This window comes from Balaenoptera acutorostrata, chromosome 19, assembly GCF_949987535.1.
Source record: "Balaenoptera acutorostrata chromosome 19, mBalAcu1.1, whole genome shotgun sequence".
Taxonomy (NCBI): domain Eukaryota; kingdom Metazoa; phylum Chordata; class Mammalia; order Artiodactyla; family Balaenopteridae; genus Balaenoptera; species Balaenoptera acutorostrata.
The window spans coordinates 49891714-49906112 of NC_080082.1; the positions used below are offsets into that span (position 1 = coordinate 49891714).

At 55.8% G+C, this 14399-nt stretch overlaps 1 protein-coding gene across 2 annotated transcripts; it reads right to left on the reverse strand.

The window, feature by feature from the left end:
* Positions 1-1871: 1871 nt before the first annotated feature.
* Positions 1872-14274, reverse strand: DMKN (dermokine). Of its 2 annotated transcripts, XM_057533378.1 has the most exons (13): positions 13873-14274; positions 13420-13602; positions 13245-13304; positions 12674-12760; positions 9504-9551; positions 9268-9315; positions 6618-6674; positions 6126-6173; positions 4256-4297; positions 3821-3946; positions 2826-2849; positions 2670-2717; positions 1872-2113 (listed from the first exon to the last, which is right to left on the reverse strand). In XM_057533378.1, exons 1-12 carry the CDS (start codon positions 14272-14274, stop codon positions 2670-2672), a joined length of 1173 nt encoding a protein of 390 aa, XP_057389361.1. In that variant the 3' UTR covers positions 1872-2113. The 2 variants fall into 2 exon arrangements, with proteins under 2 accessions (XP_057389361.1, XP_057389362.1); XM_057533379.1 differs by lacking the exon at positions 3821-3946.
* Positions 14275-14399: the final 125 nt, after the last annotated feature.

Below are 14399 nucleotides of genomic sequence, written 5' to 3' on the forward strand. Positions count from 1 at the left end.
TGTGAAACTTATGTGCCAGTTAAAGAGAGACAGATTATAACCTAACAAAAAATTAGGAAACAAGATCATTTCAAGAACATGACAAGTTCTGTGCAGAAAATACAACAAGGTGATGTGATAGCGATTGGGTAGGTGTCCTTGGTTAAGCTGGCTTGGGGTTTTGAATTTAGACCAAAAGCCGTTAAAGTTCCATCCTTCTGAAGATCTCGGGCTCCAGGGAAAGGTAGCAGCAGTGTTCCTTGGGAACCTTTCCCAGAAGGTCCAGGTTGACATTGGACAGGGAAGCCAGAGCCAAATGGTGCTGAGCCATGCCGAGGGGATGTTATTCTACAACTAATGGAGCTTGTGGGGGATTCTGAGCGGGGGATCCTCCCTGGCTGCCGTGGGACAGTGGACGTTAGGGAAGAATCGAAAGTCAGAGGCTCTGCCATGAAGCTGCTTTAGAGGCTCTGGCAGGACAAGGCGTTGGCCTGCCGGTTTATGAGAGTCCTTTACACCTGAGGGCCTTAGCCTGCTTCAGCTAGTGCTTTAAACTTCAGAGGGTGGCTTTCAGCCCTTTGGACCAGGAACGCCCCAAGTCCAGAAACATGTTGACCACTTCAGCTTCTCCCTCAGTCCCTCAGGGACTGGCACGAGGCGACCCGAGGTCCAGCAGTCTGTAGCGCTCACCCCACACCCCAGGAAGCCCGCTGTCAGTCAGCTGGAAGGACTGAGCCTCAGCCCCGGGACAGGCCGCGCTCCCTTCCCTGTGGCTGCGGGGAGGTACCGCAAGGCCCTCCCTTCCCACGTGAAAGAAGGCAGGAGCCGCAGTTTAAGGACAGAAGCGAGAAGAGGATGCACATCAAGTTGGTTCCCCCAAGTCCTTTTTGGGCCCGACTTCTTTCATGTATTCGTCAACTGTTTGAGGCCCACCCTGTGTCAGACCCTGTGCTAAGCCCTGGGACTGGAACAACGATCACGGCAGGCAGCGGTCGTGCCCTTGGGGAACTTGCACTCTCTGAGGGAGTCACTTAGCTGGCAGGGTGCTTCCTGGCCTCCTTTCATTTCCCGGTCCCCGAGGGGAGGTCAAGGACCTCAGAGGTGTCAGAGAGTGGTGGGGCCCCTTAGTTTAGGCTCACTGTATGGGCTTGGCGGGACTTTGCTCAGAGACGCTAAGCACAGACCCCTCTCCCCCCGTGCCCAGGGCTCCTCGGCTGGTGATCAGCCCGGGCTCAGCCTGCACCCCAGCTTCTGGCTGTTTCCTTGGTGCATGAATGGAGTAGAAGTTTTTCACCACCCCTCTGTCTCCTGGAGAGCCTCTAGGGCACGTGACAAGGGACTGGGTACTCGCCACTCCCCCCAGCTTCCTAAACACGTCAACCCAGACTCACCCTCGTCCATACCGTGGTGTGTGCACGAGGCTCAGGCGTATTCTCTGCTGGCCCCACGCTCTTCCTCCTGCCCCTCCCTGACCCTCCAGGATGGGTCTCCTCTCTTGGAACAGCCCGTTAACTCCCACCTCCTGATTTCAGTAGCTTCCCTGTGGCTTTCTCAGGCCAGTGGAACGTCCGTGACTGCTCCAAGTGCAGTAAGCCTGCTAGTCACGTGTAGATTGGGCAAAGATGATTTTTCACAGATGGAGAAACCCAGGCCCAGTGAGATCCGATAGCTGCTTCTCGTCAGGACCTCCCAGTCTTCCCTCTCTCGGCGCGTCCTGTATACCCCTCTCAGGAAGAAGGCGAGTTACCTGCCCCTGGACCTCCCTCTTCCCTCCACCCTGATCCAGGCCACCAGTGTAGTATCAAAGAATAAAATTTGCCCAAGTCTTAGGGAAACAAGACTCATGTTTTATTTCCACAGAGAAACTCTAAAGTAGGACGCGCCTCCTGAATTTCTGTCACGGTGACTTCAGGTCACAAAATGGAGCAGGTGAAGCAATGGCTGGCGTATCCACTGAGGTCGATGGTCAAGGAGACACCACCGTGGGTGGGAGGAAACAAGGGACAGACAGACAGGTCCCCAACCTAGAAAAAGCAGGTGTTAGCACCCAGACCAAGAGCTGGGGGAGGGGCACAGTCAGGTCCCTTGATGACTGATGGTTTTCAGGGCTTCGGTCGCGGTTGGAAGTGATTTTCTAGAAGACAAGAAAGGAGAAAATGGTAGAATGCGGCCACTCCTAGAGCTGCTGAAACCAAGCATCCTCTCACCCAGCTTCTGCACCCACAGTTCCCTCGTGTCCCGCCTATGTCACCTGCGGTCCCCTCACTTTCACTCCCTAAAGCAAATATTACCTCTTCCCCACCGGCGACTCACGTCTTCCTGCCTCGGAACCTTTAAACCCGAAAGGCTCACCTTGCTCTAGTCCCCCCGACCCCGTGCCCCGGACAATGCCTATGCTGTTCCCGCTCCTGAACCCAGCCTGCCTTGCTGTTCTCTGGCCCCGCCTGGCCCTACCTCGGTCAGGCCACCACCCAGCACTCAGAGGGTGTTCCAAGTGCTCTAGGTCATTTTCTCCTGAGTCTTTCCCCACACCCCACACTGGGGTCTCCTCCTCCTTAATACCTTTAGTGCGTCCACCAAGAGCAAAGGGAGTGCCAAGCCCCCAGCCCTCCCTCCCCGCGCCCACCCCCGGGCGACCGTGCCTCAGCTCCCGGCTGATGCAGCCTGGCACTGCTCACTCTGACACTCACCTACCAAAACTTCACCCACTGCAGCAGGTCAGGTCGCACCCGGGAAGCCTGCAGGACGAGGAGAGTGTCTGAGTGGACAGAGCACCGTCCCCAGCACACCCTGTGGCCTCAGACCCCTTCTCTCGCCAGCCGGATTTTCTGTGCCCCAGTACTTACCGAGGAAGAAATCGTGACTCCCCACTGTAAAGAGAAGACCAGAGGAGGTGAGGTGAGGACCTCAGTGTCCTGTCTGTACTCGACCATGTCCTTAGGGCTCAGGAAGGGCCCCTGGCGGGGACAGGCTCAGACCAGGATCACCCCAAAGGTCCTTTGGTCTGACTGTGGCCCTTCAGCCACAACAGATTTCTCACCCTGAGTGCATTTTACCTAAGATCATATTGAATATGATCCCTGAGCACACACTGACCAAGGAGAGTGAAAAGAGGAAAGGTAGGTCTCCCTCTGCCTGCTAGGGGGATAGAAATTGGCCATGAGCGATGAGCGATGGGCAGAAGTGGATACCCACAGATAGTGTTAACTACATCTTCACCTCCTTTCAGTCAGCAGCTAGTTTCTGATCTCTCAGTAGAAGTCCTCTCCCCAAGGGCAGGGACTTTATTATTCTGAGAGATGGAGGGAAATACTGCCTGTTTGTTTGTTTGTTTTTAACCAGCCTAATTAGTATTTAGCACATTCATTTACTGAATTTATCAGATTGTTTTCTTTGCACCCGAATAAAACAAAATCCTCGAATTTTTTTCCTGTTATTTCCTTTGTGAAAGGAAGCATTTATTTTCCCACCAACCAAGAGTTTCTGGGCTAGCCTCTTCTCCCCAAGAGGTCAGCAGTTAAAGAGGTGGAAAGCAGACAAAGGAAACCTGTCTGTTTTGCCGTGTGTCATGTGATTTTTTTTTTTTTTTTTTTGGAGCCTTATATTCCTCACTGAGAGGATCTTGGGTCCCAGTTTTCTCCATGGCAGGTAATGCACCCACGGCTCCCCTAGAACCTTTTCTGAGTGAGTGGGTGTGAACCTTCTACCCTTCTCTTCCAAACTGCTCTCAGGGAGCTGAAGTCCCCCTGCACAGGGGTGAGGAGACATGACTATCAAAGTGAACAGGATTCGGCCTCAGCTAGCCTACCCAGAGGACCTTGGCAGTGAAAGCCTCACCCACCTCGCCCCCAGGCAGACCCCATGCAGTGGGAGTCAGGGCGGTTGCAAGCCTTCCCTTAGTGGGGATCTTGGCTGAGTGCTGCCCCCCAATGGCAGTAGGGTGTGTCTGCTGGTTATAATCGTCGTTCTGCGGAAGGAAGCAGGGGGCGGGAGAGAAGGGATGAAGGCATTTTGCTCCCACATCCCGGCCCTGGCTGGACCTTTCTCAAAGCCCCTGCCTCCTCCCCTCCTTGTGTCATGTGTTTTCTTCTACAGAATCTCCTTCAGCGAGAGCCCACGCCCTCACCTCGCTTCATGGTTCCCAGCCCAGATGGCCCTGCCTCCCTCGTCCCTCTCCACCTCTCCCAGCTCCTCAAGTGTCCCTGGGGAGGTGAGGCGAGGAGACCAACAAAAGAAGTGAAGTCTGAATCAGATGGTCGGGTGGCAGTTACCTTACCTTAGAAGTTACAGCTTCCACGTCTTGGCATCCTGTGCCAGGCTGAGAAAATTAGAGAACGGGGCATGAGGAGAGAGAATTGCAGATTGGCCAGACCCGGGAGCAAGGCTGAGAGGAACCAGGGACCTTCCAGGGCATCCTGAGGGAGAGGCTCACCTGACCAGCACCGCCTACCCTCCTCTGGTCCGATGACGCACAGATGCGAAGGGAGAGGGCGCCGGGGTGAGGGTGGCTCTGTGGTGCTTCAGGCCTTGCCGGACTCTCGGGGCTCCAGCATCCCACCGCCCAGGCTCTGCCCTCCCTTTAGAGCCCCAGCATCCCACCCGGCCCACCCCACCCCTCTCAGTGGTCTGTGATAAGTGCCGCCTACAGAGAAGGCCTGGAGGAAACTGATGGCCCAGATAGACACAGGACAGATTTCTACACTCAGCATTGGGCAGTCAGGGTAGAGAACGGGTTGGCAACACCTCCGCCACCCAGGCACCTGGAGCCGGAGCTAGAATAACAAATGAGCGGTACCCGCACAAGCTCCCGGGGCAGAGCTGGGCACCTCAGCCCCAGCCTGCCTTCTGCCTGCAGGAAACCCTGCTCCCCTCATAGACCTTTTAATCCCTGTTCCCAAATGCTGTTCTCTACAGGGTCCTTGGAAGGATGGTCTGTTATCCATAGAGGCGAAGTGAAGTACGTTAGGTTAGCTCTGAGTCAAAGGAGAGAAAGGAAGGGGAGAAACACAAGAAAGCAGATGGAGCCCACTTAAGAAGCACTGCAGACCCGCTGGCCACCTCCCCTGCCCCGATCGAGGCAAAGGGGAAAATCTCCTCAGTAGGAGGGAAGTTTAGTTCCTGCCATTGTCACTTCTCTACTAGAAACACGCACACACACACACACACACACACACACACTCTCTCTCTCTCTCTCTCTCTCTCTCTCTCTCTCTCTCTCTCTCTCTCTCAGGGTCAGAATGTTCTTCCCAAGTCTGGCTTAACTCTCTGCCTTATCCATACCTGAATTCTAACCCCACTATTAGGCCTTACACCGTGGGCACAAACTGATAGACCACAGGCCTCCAGACATTTTGTGCTTGGTCCACATGTTTAAATTAAATTAGTTGCAAACAGTTGAAAACCAGATTTCTAGCTTCTCTTGAAAAATCAGACGATGTGGCCCCGTCTGTCCAGCCTCACGTGCCCACATGGACAAGTGAGTGGGCAGCCCTTGCCTCAGTGCCCAAGGGTCCCGATTCCCGAAGGCCACTGGCCATGCGGAATGGACGTGTGGCCTTTGACAGGACCCAAAGGCCCTGCCCATCTTTCCCAGAACCCAGATAATCAGACCCCCTGCACCTGCCTGCACTCGACCATGACCCTCCACCCTCCCCCCATGCATACTGCCCTCCCGCCGCCCTTCAACTTTCCTCCCTAGTGACCCCTTTCCAGCCCTGAGAGTTGACCCCAGTCCCAGGTCCCTCCCTCTTCCCCACCCCATGGTCCCCTCCACCTGCTCACCCTGCAGTACCCACGCAGCTGTGGCTTCCCCCAAGCCAGGCCACGCCCAGCAGGTGGAGACAGTGGCTGGCTTCGTGATCTTGTGCCTGTGGAGGCCCTAACCCTCGACCTCGGCTTTTATCCCAGGGAGAACCGCCCACCCTGCTCCTTCTTCAGTGACTCACAGCTTCCCTCTCCCATCCCACCTCCACTCGTGAGGCGTTGCACAAAGAGAGGAAAGTGGGAAGGGAGGGAGGCACCCCCCCCCTCAGCAGGGAGGGGGAGGAACCGGAACAGAATCTGCAAGCCACTGCCCAGGGCCCAGAACCCTGTGTCCTCAGAGCCGAGCCTCCCGACCTTGAAATGAGGGGGTCCGCTGCCCTTACCTCAAGAATTGCTTTCCAGTTCAAGAAAGGAGTGTTGCGTTTGAAGTTCTGGAGGGAGAAGGGGAGATGAGCGGGGCCACGAGGAAAGAGAATTCCAAGGGTGGAGGGGGGCGGCTGGCTGGGAAAGTATCAAGATCATGTTCAAGAACAGGCTTTGGCGGCTGGGTGTAGTTTGGGGTTAGATAAAGATAAGCCTACAGGAGACTGAGGGTGTTAGCATTTCTGATGACATTGGTGATAAGACTTGGGTGAGGTTACCTATCTCAAAGGTGAGAAGAGGGGGAATTCTGTGACAGGTAGGCTGGAGGGAAGGGTAGCTGCCTGGAGGGAGGGGTAGCTGCCTGGAGGGAGGGGTAGCTGCCTGGAGGGAAGGGTAGCTGCCTGGAGGGAGGGGTAGCTGCCTGGAGGGAGGGGTAGCTGCCCGGAGGGAGGGAGGGGAAAGGGAAGGATGACCAGGAGCCTCAGTTCTTCCAAGAAGGAGAGTTCTCCTACCTCCCAGAGTCTCCTGAAGTAGAGGAGGATGCGAGTGCTGGGCTTTGAGACTTGGCCCTGTGGATGAAAGTGGGGAACAGCTGAGCAGGGGGTCTGACCCTTGCTCACCTCAGCCCCTGCTCCTGCGACCACCATCCCTCAGCCTACAGGATTCACGGTGACTAAGGTCCAGGGGGAGCTGGGTGTCTTTAGGGACACCAGAAAACTGTTTCTGGAAACAAGGAGAGAGAAGCTAGGTCTCTGGAGCCACTAACCACCCCTCCGTCACATACACAGCACACGACACCATTCTTCTCCAGCCCCGTTTCCCCCCAGCCTCAGGCAGAACACAGCTGTAGCAAAACCTCAGGACCAGAACCTGCCCCTGACATTCCCACCTTTTCACCTGCCACGCCTCCTCCAGCCCATCTCCCAAAGCTGTAGGGCTGAAGTCTCCCCTTCCTAACCCTTCCTGGAACAGCAGTGGAGATGTAAGAAAGGAGCAGAGGCCAGGAGTGTGGGACAGCTAATATTTATTTCAAGGCCAAGGGTTGAGATTAGTGGGGAGATAGTGGTGTTTTAAGAATGGGGGGTGGGCTTCCCTGGTCAGGGGGACTTCCCTGGTGGCACAGTGGTTAAGAATCCGCCTGCCAATGCAGGGGACATGGGTTCGAGCCCTGGTCCGGGAAGATCTCACACGCCGTGGAGCAACTAAACCTGTGCACCACAACTACTGAGCCTGTGCTCTAGAGCCCACGAGCCACAACTACTGAGCCCGCATGCCACAACTACTGAAGCCCGTGCACCTAAAGCCCGTGCTCTGCAACAAGAGAAGCTACCGCAATGAGAAGCCTGTGCACCGCAACGAAGAGCAGCCCCGCTCTCCGCAACTAGAGAAAGCCTGCGTGCAGCAACGAAGACTCAACGCAGCCAAAAATAAAAATAAAAAGTAAATTAAAATTTTTAAAAAAAGAGAATGGGTGGAGGCCCCCATCCATCTGGAGGTCATGGGGTGCAAAAACTCCTTTGGTCCTGGGCAAAGAAATAAGTTCTAAGGGGGAGCTCAAGGACTAGGAATTCAGGGACTAGTGGCCCAAGGCAAGGGTAGATTGGAACCCTGCTCCGGAAATCTGCAGGGACCTTTTGGCCCACGGCTGTCATCAGGGCAAATCCAGAGAGTCCAGCTTGGGCATGAAACCCACCCCACCCCCATACTTGCCAGGAACGTGCGGTCCCCCGGCCTTACTCCTCACCCTGGCTGAAGTCCTCGGCTGCCTCGTCACCCCTCCCTCCGCCGTGAAGGAGCTGGGGGCTCTCCATCCTCCTCTCTGCCTGCCTCTGTCCTGCCCCTTTCCTAGGAGACCCGATCCTCGGGGCAGCCACCCAAATGAATCCTGCCTGACTGCAAGCACGCCCCTTACTGCCCCCCTGGATGTGCAGAAACGTTTGGCTGTCAGTCCTCTGGCCTTCTGGGAAGTATCTGTGTGTGCCCTGGGGCTCCCATCAGACCCTAAGTGCCCCAGGCTCAGGGGCCTGCTCGCCCCGTGGTCCGTGGTAAGGAGTCTCACCCCTACAGAACAAAACAGTCTAATTGGTTCATGTCGTTCATCCAAAACAGGACTCCGCTGTAGCTGGGAGCTTCTGCGTCTCCTGTCTTTCACTCCCCACCTTATTGCCAGAAAGTGACGTTCCTGAGGGCTGTCCCTTTGCCTCCCCACCTGCCACCAACCCCCTCCCTCACAAGTTTTGGAGGGCAGGGGTCCTAGTCTGCCTTCTTTTACGTGAAGGGTCAGAAGCTACACTGCTCACAGGAGCCAGGCGGGGGGCTAGGAGAACTGTGAAGGGCAGTGGGAGTCTGACCACCGGAGAGCAAGTCTCCAGGGCAGGAAGAAGCCGCCTCTCGGCTCTAGGCTCTCGTCGGCCGTAGAAAGAGGGGCCCGGTGCTGCCATATTGTGTTTTAAAAATGAATCAAACAATCAGTGGACCGCAGGTTGCAGCTTCTGCCTTTGGTATTTGGATCGTTCATTTGTCCTTCACCCCTCCTCCCAGTCTACGCCCTCTGCTCTGGAGGTACATCTGCTATTCTGGTGTCCAATCAGCCTGGCCAGGGCTTCCCCTGCAAGAGGAAGGGGTGGGCGGGGAGGAAGGAGAAGCAGGTTCTGGGCCCCAAGCATCTCCTAAGACTACATATGCGCAGGGCCCAGACTGACGGTACCATCAGGCTCTCGGCGCGTTCGCTCCCTTTTCCCATCTCTCTTGGCATCAGTCCTCAGGTGGTCTTTTAGCTTCAGCTGATGATTCGGTCCATCCCCTACCTCTGCCTCTGCTTCCTCTCTGGTTCCTGAGGATTAGGCCTACTGACTCTCCCCTTAACCTTCTGGTGTCGAAGGGGAAACTGAGGTTCAGACCAGTTCAGGTCTGCATGTTGAGACAGGAAAGAGGCCCATTCCCTCCTCGTCCCCCACTCCCAGCTGTTTCCAAATTCTCCCTCTCTTTTCAGGTCTCTGCTGTCCTTCCTCCTTGTTTTCCTCTTTTCTTTTTAAAGCACTGGCTGGAATGCTCTCTTCGTGACCATCATCATTGCTCCCTGGCTCACCAAGCAAGGGTTTAGCTTTCTTCTCTATATCCTTCTCCCACAAAGATGAGAATGAACGGCCTTCCAGCTCTTACCTTGCTGATGGCGTCCCAGTTAATGAAACCCAGCATGGATTTTAAATTCTGCAGAGAAAAAAAAAGGAGAATGACCAAATTGGGTCATAATGTAATTGGCTCAGGGCCCCAGGACACGAGAGGTCAAGGGCCACTGCTGGCAGTCATTATAGAAAGAAGACTTCAGCCTGTGGGACCAAGGGACAAAGGTTTGATTTTCCAAAGGAGAGTGAACAGAGCACTCTTGTTGAACTCACCATCCAGAAAGCGTCAAAGTTGAAGAGCCCAGGAGACGTCTGAGAGTTCTAAGGGACCGATGAGAAATGGGATGACAGTAAGAACCCACGCTGTGAGCACGAGGCAGGGGCAGGACATATGGGTGTCGGGGGGAGGCAGGCGTTGCTTGACACCATGGTCCCGGCCCGAGGAGGAGTGATGTCCTCACTCACCAAGGTGTTGGTTCTATTGACAGCTTCCCCTCCACTGCTAGACCCTTGCCCCTGGGCGGGGAAAAGGGAACTGATGGTCAAGGCTTTACATCCTGTCGTGCATGCCACCTATCATCCCGCTCCTGGCCCACTCTTCTCCGCTTCTGGTCAAGCCACCTTCTCCTCTTCTCAACACAGTACCTAAGAGCCCCACCTCCAGAAAGCCTTCCAGGACTGACTCGCTACTTGCTCAGCAGAATAACCCCACCCAGTCCCTTGAATCATATCCATATTCTTGCTCCCCCCATGCCCTGCCCCCCCAAACACTGCTAGTAGCCAATATGTAGTCCCACTGTGCGTGGGGCACTGCGCCTCCACCCGCCACTGTCCCACGTGGAGATGCCTCCGCTTTACAGACGGAGAAACTGAAACGTAGAGCTGTCCAACAGCTTTTCTCAGCATCTGTCTCCGTGTCAGACTCCAGTGTTGGGACTCTGAACCACCTTGATGTGATTACGATGCAGAAAGCTCTGCAGCAACTGAGGGGGGTGAACAAGTTAGGCTTTGCTGTCCCCATTTTACCCAAGAGGAAGCCTGGGCTCAGAGAGGTCAATCGACTTGCCTGGAGACACACAGATGACAGGTAACACAGCTGGCGTTTGAACCCCCACCTTCTGAATCAAAGTTCACTGCCTTTCCACTTGTCAACCCTGCCTTCTTAAATATGGTTTAAAAAAATATCCCCTTGACTATTCTGTCATTTTTGTCTGTTTTTCTACCTCACTATATATTGAAGACTTCGGTATGTATAAAACTAGAAATAGAATTACAAACTGGGAGAGGGTTTCTTAAAACCTGTCTACCCATGAAAGGTTAGTATCCCTGATATGCAAGGAGCTCTTCCAGGGAGCTCTTCCACCACCCCCCCGCGCCTGCCTCCTCCTCCCCGTTGGGCGTGCTCCTCGCTCTGTGGGCCCCACTCACCCCTGGGGCACGGGCTGGCAACCTCACCAGGAGGCCTGTTAGAAACCAGAATCTCAGCCCCACCCCAGCCCTGCTGAATCAGAATCTGCATTTTCACAAGACCTCTAGGTGATTCCTGAGCCTTAGCCAACACTTCCTCTGTCAGCGCAGCAGTTGCTGACCGAGAGGCAGATTTCCAGAATAACTAGGAGGGAAATGTACACTCTCAAAACACTGTTTCCAAACTCCTTCAAAGAAGTCACCGAATACTGCTTGCCAGCCGGATATAGGGCATTTGAAACAATCATGTTTCTAAAAGGATCGGTTTTCATACGATTTTTCACAGCCCCAACTGTGAGGTATATCATGTAAGGATCTGCAATTAATTATTACTTCGGAGCTGGTTAGTCTTTTTAGGAGCATGTGTTTGGTTTCTTCCCTCTAGATTGTAAATTCCCCAGAGAGGGGGTTGGGACCATTGCTAGCCTTAGGAGCAGGGCGGAGCGGAGTTGCACTGAGGAGGGCGCACAGCTGCCGTAATGAACTGCAGTCACTGCAAGTTCGGCTCTCACCTGACCCCCAGATTCCCCGGACACGTGGACTTCACTGCGTGGATTGTCGCACGGTGGGAGAGAGAAAGAGAAGACTCTCAGTTCCTACGAAGACACCTAGTCCAGCCCCCAGATGGCAGCATTTTAACCCCGAGGCTGGCCGCGGGTCCGCCGACCCGGAGGTAGTCAGCCCATTCCCCGCCCATCCCTCAGCGCCTCTTCTTTTCCTTCCCACGGTTCGGGGCAGATCTGCACAGGCACGCGCTCGCCGGACGCTCACCTCGGGTTTGTTCCCACCACTTCCAGCCCTGCTACCCGAGGAGAAGCTGGTATTGTATCCCAGCAAGGGAAAGCGAGAGTCCACGTGGGGTCTCCAAAGGGCTTGCAAGGGCCCAAATCGTTCCCCAAACAGGAAGTCATCCCATAATAGGCATTATGATATTTTAACGCCCTCCCCAAGCTCCACACTGTGCCATCTTCAGCCGGTCAGCACGGAGGGAAGTTATTCGGGGCACGGAGAAGGGTAGGTGTGGCCACGTGTATTTGGAAATGTGGGGTAACTGGCGGATTCTGAGCTGTTGCCTTCCATCCTCCACTTCATGCCAGGGGTGGAAAAGCCACTGGAGCCCAACTTCATAAGAGCCGTGACCCTGGCACCCTGGGGCTCCTTCGGCCCTCCTCCTGCCTCTCCTCACCCCTCACCCTCTCCTGGAACCTAGAAAGGGGAAGGGACCCCTAGAATCCTTACCTGGGAGTAGCCGCCTTGATCAAAATTTCTAGAGTTTTCTAAGGGTCGGTTGTAGGTGCGGGGGGAAAAGCAGGTAGTACAGGGAGCAGTAAATTAACACTTGGCTTGTTCTTGCCTGAGACCCTCCTCTTGTCTGAGACCTTTCCCAGACCCCCAAGGAAGCCAGCTGTGCCCCCTCTCTGCAGGCCCCCTGATGGGAGTTCCATCCCAATCCGGCTGCCAGGTAGTGGTCCCCTCCTGTCCCTCTCACCCCTCACGTAGGGACACTGCATTTGTTAGTGTCTCCACCTCAGCTCTGTAAATGTCCTTAAGTTTCCACGTGCGGTCCTGCCCCCATCCTCCTGGGAGCTTCTCAAACAAGTGTCATGTTTCCCTGTGCCCACCTCTCTTGCTCCATCCACTACCCCAGCTCTAGTCCGATTCGCCAAGTGGACATGCCTGCAGAACTAGAGGTTAGACAGGAGACAGAGCACCCCCGGCATCACGGAGTGGATGACGAGGGGCTAGAGTGAGCACAGAAGGCAGGGCACCTCTTCTGGAAGTTAGAGGGCACGTGTAAGCAACACTTCCTGGTGAGGCTGGGAAGGTGGGGAAGAGAAGCCGAGAGATCCCAGGATGAAAACCCCAGTGAAGCCACCTACCCTGGGGCTGGCAGCTTTCAGGAAGACCTCGGAGTGGGTTTCCTCAGCAGGGACCACCAGGGGCCCCACCTCTGCCTTCAGCAAAGGAGAACTTACCCAGTGGAGCCCAGAACTGCCACCACTGCTGCCACCACTGCTGCTGTTGCTGCTGCCACCACTGATGCTGCCACCGTTGCTGCTTCCCTGGGGGTCAGGAAGAGACGAGAGTGAGGTCTAAAGATGAGGACACCGAGATTGCTTTCCTCCCTCCCCGGCCTCCCTTGCTCAGGAATATTTCCCGCCCAGTCTGAGGGGAGCAGAATTTCTGCAGAATGCCTCAGGTTGTCCTGTCTTCTTACCCCAGAGTTGCTCGAGCTTCCACCTGAGCCAGATGGCGGGCGGTTGGTGCATTGCAGAGGGAAGGGGACGGGTGAGGTTTGAGACTTCAGTCAAAGCCATCCCCACAGGCCAGGCTCTCCTGCTTCCTTGGCTTGGCTTTCTTTCCCAACGCGTCTCTCCTCCATGCCCATCTCACTCTTCCAAGCCTCCTACCCACGCCCATCTCTCCCCTGTCTGATCTGCCTCTTCCCTCAACCCCTCCCCTGCCCGTCTTTCTTTCCTCTTCGTCTCTCCCACTTTCTATCACACGCATCCAGACACCTCTTCTTCTCCAGACTCTTCCTCTTACCTCTGCATTTGGCTTGTCGCTGCCTCTCCCTGAGCCATAAGGAGTTTGGGCCACAGCTGCCTGCAGGGAGGGTGAGACTGAGCATGGGATCGGGAAGGACACGGGGGGAGGCGCCAAAAGTGCGGGCTTGAAGGGAGGGAGGTGGCAGGCATCAGGGCCGGGGTGATTACTTTACCTGAGTGTTGGTCCCCACGTTGAATGCCCCTCCGTGGCCCCGGGAGCCTCCCTGAGAGTTGGTCCCAAAGCTGCCACCTGAGCCTCCAGAATACACATGGTCCCAGGGAATCCCTGGACCTCCAGCGTTGCCTGGAGAGCCAGAGGTGCCATGGCCTCCAGGTGGAGGCTGGCCATGTGCTCCCTGCAAGAGCAACATGGCTGCACTGAGTGTGTGGGGCCGCCTGACTCTGGGACGGGGTAGGACAGGCAGAGCAACTCAGATAGAGGAGCCACAGGGAGAAGCAGGTGGAGAGAGACCCCAGGGTGGTGGGGGAGGGATGCATAACATGGAAGGAAACCGGCCCAGACAGCCACCAATAAGGGAGCCATTTCTCCTTTTAACTGCTTCCCAGGACTCTCAACCCAGCTGCCCACAGCCTCCCATTTCCACACCCGGCTTCCAGCCACTCACCAAAGCGCCGTTGCCGCCAGGCGTCCCCTGCCAGGAGCTGTGGGCAGCATCCACTCCATGCTGAATGACGTTCTCAGCCTGTCTGTCAGCCTCACTCCCAGTGTTTCCAAGAGCATGGGCTGCATCTTCAACCCCATGGGCGAGATCGTCCCCAACCCCGGGGCCCGTGGCCTCCTTGACTCCAGAACCCACTGCCTCTCCATCCCCTCCGCCAGTGGCCTCCCCGACTCCGTGCTTGATGGCCTCTCCCACTTCTTGTCCAATGGCCTCTCCCACCCCGTGTCCAGTGGCCTCCATGGCCCCTGCTCCAGCGCTCTCCCCTCCACTCAGCAGTGGGCCAGCCTCCCCACTGCCCAGGCACAGGACCAGCAGGAGGCAGGCCAGAGACCCCTGTAGCTTCATCTCTGCCTCGTTCCTTCTCTCCTGAGTGTCTTCTTCCCACCCAAGTTTACTCGCTTGCCCTTCCCCTTTCCCTGCGTCTGCGTGCCCTCCTCCCTTCTCTCCTTCCTTCTGACTTCTCGTTCTCC

Coding starts and splice junctions, on each gene's coding strand:
- DMKN (XM_057533378.1), bottom strand. CDS start 14,274: ATGAAGCTACAGGGGTCTCTGGCCTGCCTCCTGCTGGTCCTGTGCCTG. Junction 4,298..6,125: donor ACTGGAAAGCAATTCTTGAG/GTAAGGGCAGCG, acceptor TAATTTTCTCAG/CCTGGCACAGGATGCCAAGA. Junction 3,947..4,255: donor TGGAAGCTGTAACTTCTAAG/GTAAGGTAACTG, acceptor TTCCTTCCGCAG/AACGACGATTATAACCAGCA.